Here is an 18228-nt window from a genome sequence, read left to right as displayed (position 1 = left end):
TTTTAAGGATAGGGTGGATTCGTTTTTAGGAGAGGGTAAGTTTTAGGGTTGGGATTGGGGTAGTTTTTAGGACAGGATGAGGCCCTTTTTAAGACAGGGTAGGTTTTAGGGCTGTGGGCGGGGCATGGAGTCGGGGTAGGTTTTAGGATAGGGTAGGTCATGGGGTTTAGTGTGGGGGCGGGGAAGTTTTTAGGGCAGAGTAGAGTTTAGGGTGGGGGCGGGGTCAGGGTAGTTTTTAGGACAGGGTGGGGTAGTTTTTAGGACAGGATAGGTTTTCAGGTTTAGGGTGGGGGGTGCGGGGTAGTTTTTAGGACAGTGAGGGGTAATTTTTAGGACAGGGTAGGTTTTAGGGTTTGGGCGGGGTTGGGGTAGTTTTTAGGACAGGGCAGGGTAGGTTTTAGGGTGGGGGGGTCCGGTAGTTTTAGGACAGGGTGGGATAATTTTTAGGGCAGGGTAGGGTTTAGGGTGAGGGCGGGGTCAGGGTACTTTTTAGGATAGGGTGTGGTAGGTTTTAGGCCAGGGTATGGTAGGTTTTAGGGTTGGGGGGTTGGGGTAGTTTTAGGACGGGGTAGGGTAGGTTTTAGGGTTTAGGGAAGGGGCGAAGGGTTTGGGTGGTTGTATCACACAACCACGCATGGCGTTACCACATATACCTTTACTAGGCATCCTCTTACAACGAAATTCGTGGTAAAGGCATGCGTGGTTAAGACTCAGTCGTGGTTCCGTCCGCGTTGTTAAGCCATGCGTGGTTCTGCCATAAAACCCAGTACCTCCCGTAGGCTGTCTACTTTTAGTAATGCCTTCAGCTCTTTACACCCATTTGTGCAATCATGTCCTTTATATGTTTTAATATCAAATCAATACACAAACAGTGTTCCATGCAAATGCAACGTACATACATACAAGACCAATGCTGACAGGCCTGAGGAAGAGACCACAGACCACACACAGACCACACACAGACCATCTGCCTTATATAACAATATACAGCAGGGATCATTGGATAATATAAATCATGGGAGCAGAGGGTAAGGTGCATCAACGTGTACAAGGTGATAAGCATAAGGGGGGCCGCAGGGAAGCACAGGGAGGTGTGAACTAGGGGCAGAGGGCGGTATGCTGGTGTTCAGTGTGAGGACTGCTGCAGTGGAGCACGGAGTAATGTGCAGGATTGGACCACTGAGCAATGTGCACTGGTGAGCAGTAGGTGATGTGCATTTCGAAGCAGTGGCCCCTATAAGGCAATGCACGTAGACGGCACCAAATAGCAAGAACAGCACAGGAAAAAAATGCCCTTTTTTTAATACAGGGAGCACTACAGCAGCAAAGTGATATTTTGCGTATAGTACTGAAAATAACTACAGCATTCCAGATCAAATTATTTTTGTGCTTGTTTTACATTATCAAAAGGCAGTCATTTAGTCCCTTTCCTGGTATAAGTCTGTGTAGTATCGGAGTGGTAGTTAACTCCGACAAGTATCTCAAATTATGACTGCACTACATGATGTAAATGGAGAATGCTTCAATGATGCCATTTGTTAAAATCTCCCTTCCAGCAATGGGGAGAATAAATCTGGAAAAGGCTTCTTGTAAATGGTATCCAATGCCTCAGTGTTTTTTCCCCACAGTCGCCCCTGAGCGAATGCTGCTGAGACAGGACATGGATTTCAAGTAATGACAGCAGAGTGAAAAGACCACGTCAGATGCAATGTGTCACACGCTTATGGCGTGGAGCAGGTCACCAACCACATGAGACAAAGGGCCTGTTTTAGATCTTGGCGGAGGGGAATACTCTGTCACAAACGTGACGGATATCCCTTCCACCTTCTTATGATCCCATGATATCCTACGGAGATTGTATTATCCCTTCCATCTTCTTATGATCCCATGATATCCTACAGAGATTGTATTATCCCTTCCATCTTCTTATGATCCCATCTTCTTATGATCCCATGATATCCTACAGAGATTGTATTATCCCTTCCACCTTCTTATGATCCCATGATATCCTACGGAGATCGTATGAAGGCAGACGGGATATCCCTCAGCTTTGTGACCGAGTAATCCCCACCGCCAAGACCTAAATCAGGCCCAAAGTGTTTCTAAACCTGTACTTAGCTGGTAGCGGGAGGAGTTGTGGATCTTCCTTTTGTGAAGTTAGATCACTGTGCATATGGGGATCTGAAAAGATATCCTGGTCAAAACTTATAATGGCACAAAACAGGAGAGCCAAAAGTTTACAATATCACACCAGCGTAACAATACAAAGTGCAGTCGCATAACGAAACATGTGTAAGATCCGTTTTAGTCCCTCCCAAATGATGAACAAACAAAATCAATGACTTTGCTATGTGAGTTAGAGAAACAGCATGGTCTCTCTACCTCCCAGGATCTCTGGAGAAACTCAGATAGCAAGAAGGTCTCTTCCAGTGGAGTGGTGAGGAAGCATGCACGGCCGCAGGGATGGAGAGGTCTTGTCTCCGCAGCACATGCAGGCTCCTTATGAAGAGTACCGATGAGTCACCCTTATGTGGATAAGCCACACAAATGAAGATGAGGAGAAGAGACTTCCTATAAATTGATTTCCAGTTCCAGACTTTCACCCCCTCAAATCTAAAAGCAACATGCTTCAGCCGCATTAGCTTAACTTCAAGAGCACACTTAAAATTCAGAGGCAGCAGTCACCTCCTCCGAAAGATTGGATGACCTCTTCAGTGAAGATGCACATTCGGTCTTCCACCACCAAGAAAGCTAAAGAACAAAAATGAGTCCACACTTCCAGCCCTAGTGAAGGGCAACTGCAATCACCACAAGAGCCAAAACAACTATCAACAATGAAAGCCGTCTGGGCCACACAAGGGAGAAGAATATCGCTGGTTGGATTTGTTTTCCAATTTCCTATATTTTTCTATTCGTTTTTTTACATCATTTTAACAGCTTCCCCCTTCCTCCTATTCCTTTTACGTTGGACTTATTTTACAAGGAAAGACCATTGTTCGAATGTAAATAAAAACTGCAAACAACATTGTTGATGTTGAAGCGGGATTAGTAAATGTAAAACTAGTGCACAGTGTATAATCAAGTTAAAACCTGCCCCAGCATGTACAAGACAAGTTTTACACACCCCTTGCACATACATTCACACGATGCTTTTCTTCTAGCTCAGTAACAAGCCTCTCTAACACGGATTATATTAGTATAATTCTTAACTGTTTTGAATAGTTTTCTTTGTACTCAACTATGATGTGGGCCATGTTTGAAGGAACCATCTGTACAGGCAAAACAGCACCGATCAGAGAGGTAACTTCAAAACCATGTGGTGAAACACTTACCTCTGAGTGGTAATGTAGGGCAGATGATACACCATGTGCCTTGCGAGTGATCTCACAAATATACCAATCATGCAAGTCAAGGTACATTTCGAAGAAGAGTTGATAACTGCAATGCATGCGCTACAATGTCCAGTCCAAGCACCAGTAAAAGAAGCCTTGGTAACCACCCGGGGAACACCCAAGCATAGCAATACAATGCAGTTCTGAAACACCGTAGACAAAGTCATAAAAGCCTGAGCAGTTTCTAAGAAGACAACATAAATACACCACGAGGAATCATACAAACCAGGCCAAAGAGAAGAAACCAAATAGAGTGAAAAGGTAATTAACAAATCCGCTCTAAAGTCTGAGCCAAGTGACTTAATATTGCGAATCATGCAAACGACAAGACACGGGAGTCCCACATCTAGTGTAAAGGGAAGCCCACCACAACCTCCGGCTCAAGAATGGTCGTTTGTCCGCAGGACCACTCCACTGACTGGAGCGAGCAGAGTTCACCAGCCAATGGTACTTTCACAAGCTCTACCGTGCGAAGGGCGCTCGACAGCTGCTGCTAGCAACACAGGTGGATTTGGAAGCCTGGAAGAAAGCCAGAAGGTGCATGGGCCGGGCAGCAAAGATAACACGGGTAATGCCGGTATAGAAAGGACCGAGGATGTGCGAGCTGAGAAAACACAGGGTTTCTGGAGCATAGGACAAGCTGATAATCGCCTAGATAGGAGATCTCTTGGAAGAGGGTGGCCTGATGCCTTTCTTGTCCCTGCATGGAAGTATTCCATTAACCAGAACCGGTATCCTAAATACACACAGCTAAGACATGCTTGGCAAGCGGAGGGATTGCGGGATGACATATCCAAATATGCCCCCCTAGAGGGTAAACTGTTACTAGAAGAGCTAGAATCGAAGGCTCCCTCATCAACAAGGCACTTGACCACAATATGCCAGACACGCTGGCTAGGCTGACAGCCAGGTGGGGGGACGATGTTGGGGAGCTGGAGGACGTGGACTGGGAGGCGGCCCTGATGCACTCAAGAGAGATGGTCATAAAGTCCCGACTGCAATTGACCCGACTCAAGATACTGCATTGAGCCTGCTATAATAGGGACCGCCTACACTGCATGGGGAGGGCAGCGTCCCTGGATTGTGTGCGCTGTGGGGGAGCAAGGGAAACATTTATCCATACGATATGGGGTTGCCCAGCTATTCAGGAATACTGGTTGCGGGTGGTAAGAGAGCTTAGTCAAGTGTTGGGAGAAAACATCTCTCTCAAACCGAAATAAATTTTACTGCGTGTCCCGGGTGATGTGGACATCCCCAGGGTGCAACTCCTCATTTGTAACCTGGGGCTTGTGGTGGCCAAGCCAGATGTGGTGGGCCACTAGGGTGCACCTGAGATCCCGAACTTAGCAGAATGGAAGAAGGGGATGGATCTATATATGGTGGCTGAGAAGGTCATATATAAAAGGTATGTGGTGCCCATGGAAATTTCTCAAGGTTTTGGGGAGCTAAAGCACTATAATCTGGCGGAACATGACTTAAATTTCCAATGTGTACTATTGTGTCGTCCCAGTTATTAATGTACTCCATCCGTTTTGGCGCTACACACTGTTGCTATGTGCTTGTCCTCTGCAAATAGATGCACGTGTATTCCTGCCGCATCTGATGTTTTGTATTTGTTTGGGGTGCTGATTCACGCCCTGACTTGCTGTTTAACGGAGTAAAAAACAAAATAAAGATATTTAAAAAAATAAATTAGCACAAGTTATTGGCATCATCACCAAACCACAAAAAATAATCCAATTGTTTTCAGTAGTGCGGACATTTCACCATACGCACTGTTGATTGTAGATAGACACAGAGCAATTTGGAGCCACTCCCTCCGACAGCAGCAATCTTGGAGGCTGTCAGCAGGTCGGGGCAGCACTCCATACCCCTGGCCAGTATAGATCAGGAGCATGAGGCTGGAACCCTACAAAGCTCTGGTCATCCAATGTTTATGGTGCTCTGTAAGAGAGGTTTCTGATCCTCAAACCTAACCTATTTTCAACCATGCCTGAAGTAACTTCAGTGTAGACATAATGCACACATCCTAGCAAGGACTAAGGCGGAAAGAAGTTGTGGAGGCAGAAAAGACATTAACATTTACAAAGCAATTCCTGAGTTTAATGAAGAGAGACTGCACCACCGTGCGTAGGGTGGTCGCTAAAGTAGGAAAGAGATGGCCAAGATACCCCTTTCCACAAAACAGGACGTGTGTGTTTTTCGCAATTTGTAAATGCGCCAGGCAGAGGCTTTCGCCACGTGTGCCACTCAGCTCTACCTCACCTGGCACAGTCAGGACAGAGGGCGACTCTTCGGGGTCCCTGTCCACTTTGGAGTCGCCCAGCCACCAGACGATCAGAACAGGATCTGGAGGTCCAATGGCAGCGCAGGTAACATTGAACGGGACTCCCGAAAATACGGCCACATTCACTGGCTCCTGGGTGAAGTAGGGAACACCTGCAAACCAGATGGACAATGTTACAGGAAATGATGTGCCTTGAAACAATCTCACGTCACAGACAGCTGTGATTCGCTCTCTGCATTATCAGCATTAGCCCATTTGTTAGAAAACTTGAGTGCGAAAAATGTGATAGAAATATGCTCCGATTAAATGGTTGTTATTTAGAGTTGTTTTCTAAGCGTTATTAAAAGCATCACTGTATCAACAGCTAGACGTCGTATGTTAGTATACGTGGAGGTCAGGCACACCCTTACATTTGCCTGGGGCAGCAGAGAGATAAGGGGGGGGACATTCGTTTCATCCAAGGAAACCTATTAAACTCAGCTTGATTGTTTTATAGCCAAGGTGTGTGTTTCTCCAAGGACAGGTGTAAAGGCTGCAATGGAGACACACATGGATCTCGGGTTGCTCTCACTGAGTAAATAAAATGTACTGCTTAGATTTTATTATTAACGTGACACTATTGTGTGAAACCCTGCACTCTTCCAAATGTACAACCACCTCCTTCATGGGCGTGTAGGATGCCTATGCGATATTTACAACAGATCCCTATGCGCTAGTAAATGCACGTGATCATTTTAAAAATGAAAAAGACAATCTTGGGAAGTTATTACAAGTACACGTCCTACACCCACCGCGAAAGTGATTGAAAATGTGACTGAGTGAGGAGTCATGGGCCAATAAGTCGTGGGCATAAACCCGCAAGGAGGAGATCGTTTTTGTAGAAAATCAGAGTTTCAATGAATAGTCTTGGGGAATTTCAGAATTTGGGAATCCCTCGTTATTAGCATTCAAAAATAATTATATTTTTGGGAGAAAAAAAATTCAAGCAGTGCATTTTTTTTTTTTTTACTTAGGGACAACAAAAAGTGCAAGTTTTAGAGTTGCTAACCAAGGGAAGCTAGTCATCGTTTTAAAATGTTGTGACATTGTGCAGATCCCAAACTGACATTTTTTTTATGTATGAAAACTATACATGTTCACTTACAAAAGGTGAACACGGCACTAAATTTACTCATGTGTTGAGTGTGTGTGCATACAAGTGTGTCGGGGCGTACTAAGGCATTTTTAGGTTTCGCCAACCTGACCTACTGTCAGATTACAGTGGACTTAGAGCCCGCCCCTTGTTTACTAGTGGTTGGCTTCGCCCTCATTTGTTTGCTTTTCATTTTTAACTTATTTGACGTTTCCTTCCTCTTTTTGTGCTTGTCCTTACGCTGGGGCATGGATTTCAAGCACTATTTTTTTTCTTTAATGTTGAACATTCCTTGAGAGTGCATGTGTTTTCTAGCTGTCTTTCATCTGTATTTCTCTCCTTCAGCCACACTCTGTGCTGCTCTCTGTCGCTCATTTCTTTCTTCTCCCATCCACTGCATGCTGCACTCTTCCTTGTGTATTTCTCCCCCATGTTGCATTCTTGCCTGTGTGCGTCTCCCACACTTGCTTCATGTTTCTCACTCTTGCATGTTGCTTCTCCCCCATCCTCCGTGTTGCTTCCTACCATCCGTGCCCTCTGTGATGCTTCCCCCAACCTTCATCCTCTGTGATGCTTCCACCCCACCTGCATCCTCTGTGATGCTTCCACCCAACCTACATCCTCTGTGATGCTTTTCCCACACGCTCCCTCTGTGTTGCTCATCTCATCTGCGCTTAAAAAAAAAAAAAGGAAAAAACACGTGCCTTCGCACTGCTTGTGTTTTTATTGACCAGTCAAACTCAGTAAATTACCAAAAGGCCTCACGTCGTGCGCACACATCTACAAAATGACTGACAAAGGATTAATAAACATAACATTATTTTACTACACACTATGCTATAGGGTGAAGGATGCTATGCTAACGATCCATCCTAAATATTCTGTAACAGCACTGTGAAGAGTAAGTTCTCTTATTCTAGGATATTGTTTGTGAAGGATTACCTATAATTTGAACCAATGGTATGAAGGGCCTCATTTAGAGGCACCTCCTCTGTCAACAGAGATGTTGCTGGTTTAGTAAATCCTCACTGAATGGTGGACATTGTCTGCCTGGGACCAGGGGCGGCCCCTCCATGTGAGCGGAGGAGCGTCGCCCTGCCCCACCCCACCCAAAAAATGCCCCCCATACCGGAAAAATAAAATGGTAATAAACTTTTGTTTATTACCATTTCACTTTTCAGCGCCCCGTCCTGAACCGAGTGTCAGGACGGGGCAATTACTGACGAGTGGCAGCAGGGAGTTGTGCACTTGTTTAAAGTGCGCATGTCCCTTTGGCTGGCTGTCTTGTGATGGCCAGCCAGACATGCGTACTTTAAACATCTTTAAGACAGCTGGGTTTGAGAAAGCCCAGAACTCCAGGGCTCTTCTGAGCTTGCTCCCGTTAATCCTGACGCTTCGTCCATGCTGGTTACTAGCATGAAAGCAGCGTCAGGAATGGTTAGTGGTGTTTACTGGTTCCGAGTGTTGGAGCTTCCAGGAGCAGGAGGACGCCCCGAGGAAGACACCTGAAGGTAATGCCTTTTTTTTTTAATGTATTTTTCTTTTATTATTGTGTGCACTCACCCCCACCCACTGTACAGTAAGTGAGAAAAGGCTTTGGAGGGGGATTCAAACTGCAGCAGGTCAGTCACATTCTGAAATCAGCATCCTAAGGCGACATAAATTGGAGCTAGCCTGAACCAACGAGAGAACTGTCGGAAGGGTGGTAAACACAGAACAAATACAAAAAGGACAGGAATAAAAGAGAAGCCATGATAGATTTGAAGGGCCCCAGGAAGAAACCCATTATAAAAAAGCATTGGCAAAACCAATATGTTTTGCATTGGTTCACAACCTTTTAAGTTTGGCAATACTCGTTTTAGTTTGACAATTTTTAACAATCTTTTTATTACATTTTCAACACATTAAAAAAGTACTATTATCAACTTGACATTGTGTTTGTAAACCGTTATTATCAAAAACCATTATAAAAATGGCCACCTGTCCATGCACACATAGACAGCTACTTAAGAACTTTTTTTAAATAAAGAGATGCAACAGAAGCATAATTTATGTTGAAATATGCATCTAAAGTGTGCATCCGACAAGATGCAAACAGCCTATGTGACATTGGTGGGGGGAGCAAAATAGCAGCCTGTCCGTGCAGGCATATGCACAGACATGAGCAGCCAGTTTAGATTTTTTGCTTTAAAAAAAATATGATGAATTATGTGAATGATGTGTACAAACTGCTTAATAGCAGTGGTGGGGGAGCTGCTAGGCTGCAGTCAACATAAAAAATGCCTAAAAGCAAAAAATATGTCTTTGATCTCAGAAGAGACATATTGCTGCAGTAATTGCTGGTGCAGAAGCTACCTTTTATGTTGAAATGATCCTCCTAAAAAGCAGATTGCCATCACTCACAGTAAAGCTAGCAAATAGCTGGAGTGGGTTGTACGCTGTATGCTGTGGTGGGTTTTAAAGATGTGAATGACACAAAAAGAGACCAATGGATGAAGAGGCTTTGGCTGAAGCCCCAATGTGTATGTATGTTGGATAATTCTAGTAAAATCAAAAGGTATAGGCTAATACCAGACAAAAAAAAAAAACTATTGGGATATATACTGGCATTGTATGTGCGACGGTGATCCTCTCAGTGGGAAACTCACCAGATCATCACAGCCAATCAAATGCTAGCACGTGCATCCAACGTAGCTGGGGGCACTTGAAGAGCAAATGTGGCTGTCGGAAGTCCACTGACGTCTTCTAGTAAAACAGCAGATATGCGTTTCCTGTACTCAGCAGGTAGGATAGACAATCTAGGCCTGAGATAGCCCCACGTGACGTGGCGTGGTATCGTGCAGCCATGGGTGTGCTTCAGCTTCTTTCAGAAGGAAGTTAAACAATCTGATTGTTTTATTACCTTAAATGTGAAGGACGGGCGCTTGAAGAGACTGCGGTTATTTGCATTTTCAAGGCTGAGGTAAGATATCTCCAGAATGGGCCAAGACAGTGTGGTATAATGATCTACTGAGCCTGAGCATTTGCCTTCGGATTTACCTACTGTCTCAGCAACAGGGCAAGGTCCTGCACCCAAATCTTCACATGGCGAGTGAGCGGCGACAACGAAGCGGTCCTGCTGAAGTAGCAAATGTGATCCTTGCAACTAGGCACCTTCTACCAAATCACATTTGCGGTCCGATGTAGGGCTTGTCAGTTGCATCCTCAACAGACCAAGTTATCTGGTGTTTTGGCATTTCTTGAAACGCTCTATACTTTGCGAAATAGTCTCAAAAGACACAAGTCACCAGCTTCCAGTTGAATCCTCGTATTAAAGTATACTTTCTGTGCTGTGACCAGAGCATCTCAAGAGTAGGAGTCCGCAGCAGTCCTGTTCGGCATCAACATTATGAGGTCTCCCTGCTCCGTGTGGGTAATCTCTGATCTCTCCTCTAAGAGACCTCTGGGGGTGTGCGAGAACTTCTGCATTGATCAATTCATATTCAAATAAAGTTGTTTCATTCTTCAGTTTAAATCCTTCCTTGCATGCTAACTCGCAAAGCCTCCTCCAACTGTGTCCCCAAGCCTTGCATGCAAAACTGACCTTGACTTAAAACTAGAGGCTATTCTCTGTCCTCTCTATCGAATGGCCCTCTTATTACCTTCTATCCGCTGCATGCCCAGTGCTTAATTTGTAAAAGAAGGAGTGCTGGGGACCGAGGTTCAGAACCCAGCAGTCGGTGCAATTAGACATCAGCATGCTGAATACCAAGGCTAGTAGTCTTACATCCACTTCATGCCTCTTTAATCCACTGTCAGACACTCCCTGCCCCCTTATGTCCCTCTTGCAGGGCCCGCTTTCTCTCCTTGCGACAGATTTCCGACTTTCTCTCCCTGCGTCTTTCGGATTTGTGTGATTCCCCATTACTTGCTCTCAGTAAATATCTGGTGTAGAGAAATAAGTGCAGGTACCCAACAGCCCCTGGCTCCCACCAGCAATCACCGGCTCAAATTAAGCACTGTGCTTGCCTCGTCTAAGTTGCATGCATGTCTGCCTTAGTCTCTAGTATTGTTTTTCTGCAAATTGACACACGTCATTTCATAGATCACAACCTTGCTTTCTTCGAAACCAAATCCCTGAAGTGCCAATCTCCTCTAGCCTATCTACAAATACCACCATCCACCTGCATGAACTCTCACACCACCCACACCTAACCCATATAAGTTTAGTTTACCACAAAAGCAACCTGGAGTAAATCCATGGAATTATTTAGTTAAGAGCAAAAGACTTATTCCAATAACCAAAAATAATTCCACTAACCTTGGGCTCCGGAACAGAATGCGATCTTCTATAAAGTGCTTCAGCACTATATAAGGAGAATTACAGTACAATCAATTTCACACACGAAACAGCCGTTTTAAAAACTTTGGACATAGTGGCTTTGGCCAACGAGGGTTGAAAACGATGAAGTCCGCTTCTTGGAGAAAACCCGTTCTTTGAGATCAGAAATGGTCATTGCCCTCAACCAAGGGTGTCCAATGCAGGCCCGGCGGGCTGGATTCATGCCAGCCTTTGAGGACCTACAAGACAACCAACAGTGGGAGAGGGAAAGCAAATACTCCTCTAGGTGGAGCCAATGTCCACTCCATGTATCTGTCAAAGAAGTGGTAACAATATGCCATTCAGGCTGCTGTGCTGTGAAGCCAGACCTAAAGATTAAAAACGGAGAGCTCAGGCAGTACGTAAATAAAAAAGACATTTTGTGGGCGGTCACCATATGTACTGCTGGCGCTTACCAGTGCAACCATTAGTGGCACACTGGCATTCTGTTCCATGTTCCATTATAGCCTCGAGTGCTTAATTTGAGCCGGTGGTTTCCGTTACAGGGTACCAGCACTTATTTTTTAGGACCGGCACTTATTTTTCTGCCTCACGCAGGAAGAAGAGAAAAACGAAAAAGCGTTACAAATGGAAAAAGCTGAAAGATGCAAGAGTGAGCTGAAGAGGCAGGGAATGGCTGTAAATGGCTTACAGAGGCCCGAGAAGGCTTCAGGATTACGCTGCCTCAGTATTCCGTCCTCGCACATTTATGCGGCTGTCGAGTGTTTCAGAAGAGAGCTTTGGGCACCACAAATTAAGCATCGATAGCCCATATTTCAGCCCTATTGTTATGTAATGCACCACATATATGCCAGGGCACTACACATACTGCATGCGGGGGGCAGACTTATGCTGACAAACATTTGCAAGAGAAAACTAACTGCTGCTCTCAGAATTGAATGACAAAAACATGACTAGATGAGTTGCTTCCCTGCTATTGGTCAAATTAAGAGCCCTATTCGCTTGACAGGACAACTGAAACTAATCATAAATATGCCCAAAAAAGTCCATAGCAGCCTGCAGGGCACACATGGGTGAAAGGCTCAGTGGGAGGCAGGCTGGAAGTGTACTGATAATCTGGCTCTAATCAGCCAATGGCAGACAAGCCAGCGGCTCTTCCTGGTTGAGGGTGTGGCTGGGTGCAGGAGAGATCCTGTGCGTCACTGGCGCCAATACCGGACTTCCGGGGTAGCAGTTCTATGGATGAAATGACAATGATTGATGCTACACAGCAGGTGACCTAGCGGACAGCTGCACGATCAGCGCACTAACGAGACTCCAAGGACCTCATTTAAATCCTGCAGCGTCCAAATGAGTTCAGGAGTTAAGCCCTGGCAAACACCCGCTCAAATTAGGCAACAAAATCAGATTAGGGAGAAACTGGAAGAAATGAAATATAGCGAGCTAAGATAATTATTTTCCATCATGAGAAAACAGTGCAAAGAAAAACACAGCACAATGTGTTATAAGAACCCAATGTAGGGAAAATAAATTGAAAAGGTCTAAATTTACCCCGAAATAATATATTGAATTCTGGGACTTCTTACTACATTCTCCTACAATGCATACGTAAGCAGGAGGAATGGATATTTTAAAAGACACATTAAAATGTGCTTCAAACCAGTAGGAATACAAAGTCTGCTGTTTGAACAATAACGAGTTAATTTGAACTAGATTAATGTGTTCATGTTAAGACAGCAGAAAATAAATTTTTCTCAAACAAAATATGAGTGTAATTAGAATATGGAAATAATTTTCTGTCATCGTAAAGCCTCGGGATTCAGCTCCATTTTGGCCCTTAGCACCAAGAGGTGGTTAACTCAGCAGGGTACATGTATTCATTGGCTGCGATCTCTTAGCATGTTCATATGACAAGAAAACATCTGATCACTGATGCCGCGAGTCAACAGCAGAGGGAGAATAACTGCGTCATACAACGCCATCTTTTGACTTGCTGTATTAAAAATTTCTTCTCAACGGGCCAGACTCCCAAAATGCCCTTGTATGGAGGGTAGGTTTGTTTTGATGCCAGAGTGAGTAAGAATTAATATTTTGGAGCATTATGATCTCATAAACAGATGAAGCATACTTTAGGAGACGTTTCAGGGCCCTCATTTACCTCACTAAGGGTCAGATGTATCAAAGGGTTTTACCTATTCTGTGTCTATGGAAAAATGTTTTAGTACATCTGGCCCCAAGCCCCTCAACTTCAATTCAAATTCTGTAATAATAACTAAATGCACACATGGGATTCCACCCTTTGGTGTGTTGGAGTGTGTTTTTCAAAAGCAATATTAACATGAAAAGCTTGCGATATATTGTGTAATGAAGCTACGTAGAAAATGTGTTCACATAGAAATAATGCACGCATTTGAAAGGTGCCCAAGGGGAGTGGCTACCAATGTATACGAAGACTAATGAAAGTTATTAATGCTGAATTAATTATGTACTAATGTTTTGAATTTGTATTAGCATATCATAATTAGAGTCATGCATTAGGAGTTTGCTCATTTAATCATTAGGCCTTAGCTTAGCAAGGGTCTGGGCCTAGCCGCCTGGTCCCGTATTAAACTGTATTTTTCTAACGTTTAATGTGCTGTTTTCCTGAAGGACACGAAGCTGTACTTGTCCAGAAGTTAGAGGTGTGTAGCCGTAGTAAATTCTTTCTCATGAGAACCGACTTGCTCAAGGCGACATTCTTCCTGAATGCAACAGTGTAATTCGTAACAGGTGCAAGGCTGCCTGGAGTAAGAGAAACAATAGAGCCACTGACTGGAGCACAAGTGTAACTTTTCTTACCTGTCATTCTAACCGATGAAGACGTCAATAACATGGACCAATCAGCGACATGAGAACTGTGGTTTGTGGAAAATTGTAGTAAAGTGCGTGGAGGATTAATGGACAGAGATAAAGATGCACCAATTATTATCCAATGAGGAATTATGAACTAATTAGGTAGATTTGATTTAACGGAGTGACCCAAGGAGAGACAAGGACACACACCTTTTGAGAGCAGAGCAGAGACGCAGAGAGACAGAGACTTTTCACTTCTTTTGCTTGTCCTTTACCTTTTAAACCATCCTCTACTTACCTTATACTTACTTCTCCTCCATATGAGGGAAGAGTCCTATTCCTTAGCTATGCTATATTGAGACTTTGCCCCGTTCTATCTCTGCTGATGGCGAATCAGCAGATGTCCTGAGGACGAAGACTGAAACTGTTTGCTGACCTGTTGGATTGGTAACTATCTGACGCAAAATTGTAATTGTCTGTTTGCCTTTTCTTTTTAGGTACCAACTGCTATTTTGACAGAGGCCATAGTTATATGTTTTCCAAATTCGTGTTTGCTAAAATGTTTTGCATGAAGCCCAACATGCTAATGCTAATTCGAGGTTAGTTAAGGTGTTCACTAATATCTGGTGCAAATAGACAAATGACTGAGTTCTTGCTTTGTTGAATCATGTACTACTGAGACTTTGCTAAGTTGCTTCATATTAATGAAGTGTCTATATGCTGAATGACTATTCTCGATGTTTTGATTAATTGTGTTCTAATTGCTAATTAGATGAGTTCTTAATGAGACTGATTGCTAATGAGATTAACAGAAATTATATTAGATTGTAAAAAATAGAGAAATAAATATCCTAACACTTAACTGGTTTGTTGTGGTTATTCGTGACTGAAAGGTCATGGTGTGTTCAACTATTGATTCTTATTAAATGTTATTGATTAATTTGCTGATTAGTTACTGTGAATATTGGTTGGACTATTGATCTATTGATTTTGTGATGCCAAAAAGATACCTCGTTCTGGGAAGTCCCCGAACATGGTCCAAAGGTTCATCGACCTAGGCGTGTCTCCTTGTAAGTTTACTTATCAAGGCTCTGAAGCGCTATCACTTTTTGGTAGCAAAGGTAATGGTTTGGCCCTTTGGGGCCCCAGTACGAAAGATCACGGTTTGATAACAGTTTTAGTAGCAGTGCGGATGGTTTGGCCCTTTGGGGCCCCAGTACAAGGGACTACGGTTTGATAGAGTTGTTGGTTCAAGAGGTCTGCTAGAGGTTGATGGGCGTGGTTTGGAAGTAAGCAAGGTATATTGGAAAATTGGGTTTTGGAGAAAATTATTCCTTTTCAATAATGCAAATTGGAGAAATGATATGCCCCTAACTCCCAAATGACTTTCCCGGAATGTCGGAGCTTGCTGAAGGAAGTTTGAGTATGTTCTCGGCATTCTAGTGACAGTGTGAATGAAGTAGGTTTTGTGCTTGCACAGCTTATGCATATCGCAGGTGAATTGTGAATTTTGTGAAGATTTTAGGCCAGATGATGATGTTTTAGTAGGAGTGTGGGTACTCCGCAGTATGAGAGTAGGGAAGTCGGTGAACTTCATGTGAGTGTGGCGCTTTGTGCTCAAAAATTGTCCATGTGGTTGTTGATGATGTGCAGACCCTGCGTGGTCTAACACTCCGGAGTATATTGATAAGTGTATGAGACACTTGGTTTATGTTGTAATTTGCGCGGTTTAATAGGTCGATGGTGAAATCGACGAGTCGAGTATGAGTCAAGGTGAGTGAATGAAAACTTCAATGGAGATTTGGTGAGTTCTAAAGTGCACTAGAACAATCCATTGATAAGTCGAGAGTAAAATTTGCGTGTCAAATTTTGCTTGCGAGTGCGGGATCTGAGAAGGAGAGATTAGCGGCCGAGGTTAAGCGAAATCTCTGTAAAGATCTGAAGCGATTGTGTTATCCTTTCCTGTAGAAAAACCGGCAAATTTGAGTTTATTTTTGGTTGGTGCTCGCAATATATTGCATTAGTTTGTGCGAATTGAGAGTGGGAAGACAAGCCGCAAGACTTTGTCAGCTGCAGTGTGTGTGAGTGTGACGTCATTGGAGCCGCGTTGGGATAGGTCGGTTAGTGAGAAGGGTCGCGCACGGATTGGCAGCAGTCCGTGAGAGGCAATTGGTTGAGAAGGTAGGCGAAGAGAGTTCTGGGAATTAAAGTCACTTCCTGATTTGATTGTAAGCAAAATAAAAGACGCAAAAATGAAGTTTTTCAAGGCTTTAAAGAGCGCTTTGAGGGGAGACGTATATATTACCGCAAGTGTAGGGGAGGTTACACTGCCAGAGGATACACTGACTTATGCTGTAATGGAGGAAAAGGGGGTCGCGCCATGTCTTTGGCTAAAACAATGGTGCAAAGCTACAGAGAAAGAAGGGTGTTTGGCGTTTCCGGAGCATGGAACGTTCAATTTGAGGATTTTGGAAAATTTGCGGAGGGTGCTAAATGAGCTAAAGCCACCTCTGAGACCAGCACAGTTTGAGGCATTAGCAAATTGGGAGCTGATGGCTATACGACAACAGCAACAGAAATTTGAGAGGAGAATGGAGGAAAGCAGAAAAGACACTAGCGGAGGGTAGGTGGGATAATGCACAAAGGGTTTGGAGAAGGGAAACAATAGATGGAGTCAGGCTGTTTCCAGCATTAGCTCAAGAAGGTGCAGACAAAGGGGGAAAGTAACTTGTAAGACCGACAAAAATCCTTCCAAATACAAAGAGGCTAGGAAGCCCTGGTCAGAGGTAGATGACTCAGACGATGATGAGTTCCTTAATCAGTTACTGAATGACCGACCACCGCCATATGCGATAGATGACAATAGACCAAGTACTAGCACATGTCCTGCAGGTTCGACTCAAGAGAAGGTGACAACGAATCCGATACAGGTTACTCCTGTCTCGACACCAGTCCCGGTACAGAGTAGTTTTAGTGCGTCCACTGCCCAGCGTATGCAATCTCAGTTGCAACCATCACAGGTTCAGAGACTTTACCCCGATGTCCCAATCTTAGAGACTACAACGAATCTGATGATGCTGACCGAGCCAATATATGGAAGACCAAAGTTGATTCAGACTGATCCCACTCCACCTTTCCTGCCCCAGGTACATCAGCAAATGGTTCTAAATTGTACTTCGGTCATGGGGTCACACTCAAGCATAGTACCCGTGATGAACCAGAATTTGGGAGTTAATACTCCACAGGTTTTGGGAAACAGGCAGATGCCAGCCGCCATATCTTTGCCCATTACAGTTGGTCCACTTGTACCATTGTATGTGCAGGCGAAGCCTAGTGTATGCGATCAAGGGGTAACGACTCAAGAGATGACAAGAGGAGGGTTCGTAGGGAGCTCTCAAGGAATGACTCCAGTGGAACCGCGATTTAAAGGATCTAGGTCTTTGTTAGACTTCAGTCCGATTAGGGCTCCTCCAGAGGCCATGAGACAGACAGGTTCGAGACTGTTAACTCCGCAGAGCTCAAATGCGAATATACCGCAGACACCTTTAGCGCAGGCTGGGAATATCTCGTTACAAGGTTTAAGAGCACAACAGCTGAACGACTGGTTAGATAAGCTTAATGCTCCACAGACTACTCCTGCAGCCGCAGGGAGAATGGAAGGAGAAGAGTGCCTGAATTTTGAGAGGTTGGGCATGGAGGCCAGTGAACTTGTTGAAGGGAGCATGGGAGTGAACAGGTTAGAGTCATACACGGAGGCAGAATTGAGATACTTGTGTCCAAAGATAACTAAAGAAGTGGGCAGGGTGCATCAGAGGTTGGCAAACTTGGCAGATAAATATGGAATAGATTTAGACAATACCAAACATCTGAAAGATGTTTCATTTTGAGCACATGAGGTCTACTGGGATGAAGGCACACCTCAAAGAGATATTGCAGAGTGTACAAGTTTGGGGAGCATTAGAAAAGTGGGAAGGCAGATGGGCGAAGAAAAGAGATAAGAGGAAAAGTGATTGCATAGAGCAGTCAGCAAAGGCACTACCAGACACCGGTGCGGTAAAGATGTTACCATTGAGAGAGACTGCTGGAGGGGTTCTTGTCCCTGTGCCGTGGAATATCCTGTCATTTACGAATGATTTTCCCAGGCTGAGGGAGAAGCCAATAGAGTGGTATCACCAGACGGACAGGTTTATGAAGCTTGCGAAGTGCCTTTGGGAAGACCTGAATATTCTCTTTGAGATCATAGTTCCAGCTGATTTGTGGCTTG

At 44.2% G+C, this 18228-nt stretch overlaps 1 protein-coding gene across 1 annotated transcript in view; it reads right to left on the bottom strand.

Moving 5' to 3' along the window:
* TYRO3 (TYRO3 protein tyrosine kinase) overlaps positions 1–18228 on the bottom strand; it is a 364403-nt gene that overhangs the window by 223302 nt on the left and 122873 nt on the right. The window contains exon 4 of the mRNA XM_069208762.1: positions 5658–5831. Within this exon, the coding sequence (XP_069064863.1) occupies positions 5658–5831 (174 nt within the window). The remainder of the gene's footprint in view (positions 1–5657; positions 5832–18228) is intronic.

Source organism: Pleurodeles waltl, chromosome 9 (assembly GCF_031143425.1).
Source record: "Pleurodeles waltl isolate 20211129_DDA chromosome 9, aPleWal1.hap1.20221129, whole genome shotgun sequence".
NCBI lineage: Eukaryota > Metazoa > Chordata > Amphibia > Caudata > Salamandridae > Pleurodeles > Pleurodeles waltl.
This window is presented reverse-complemented; position numbering and strand designations above follow the sequence as displayed.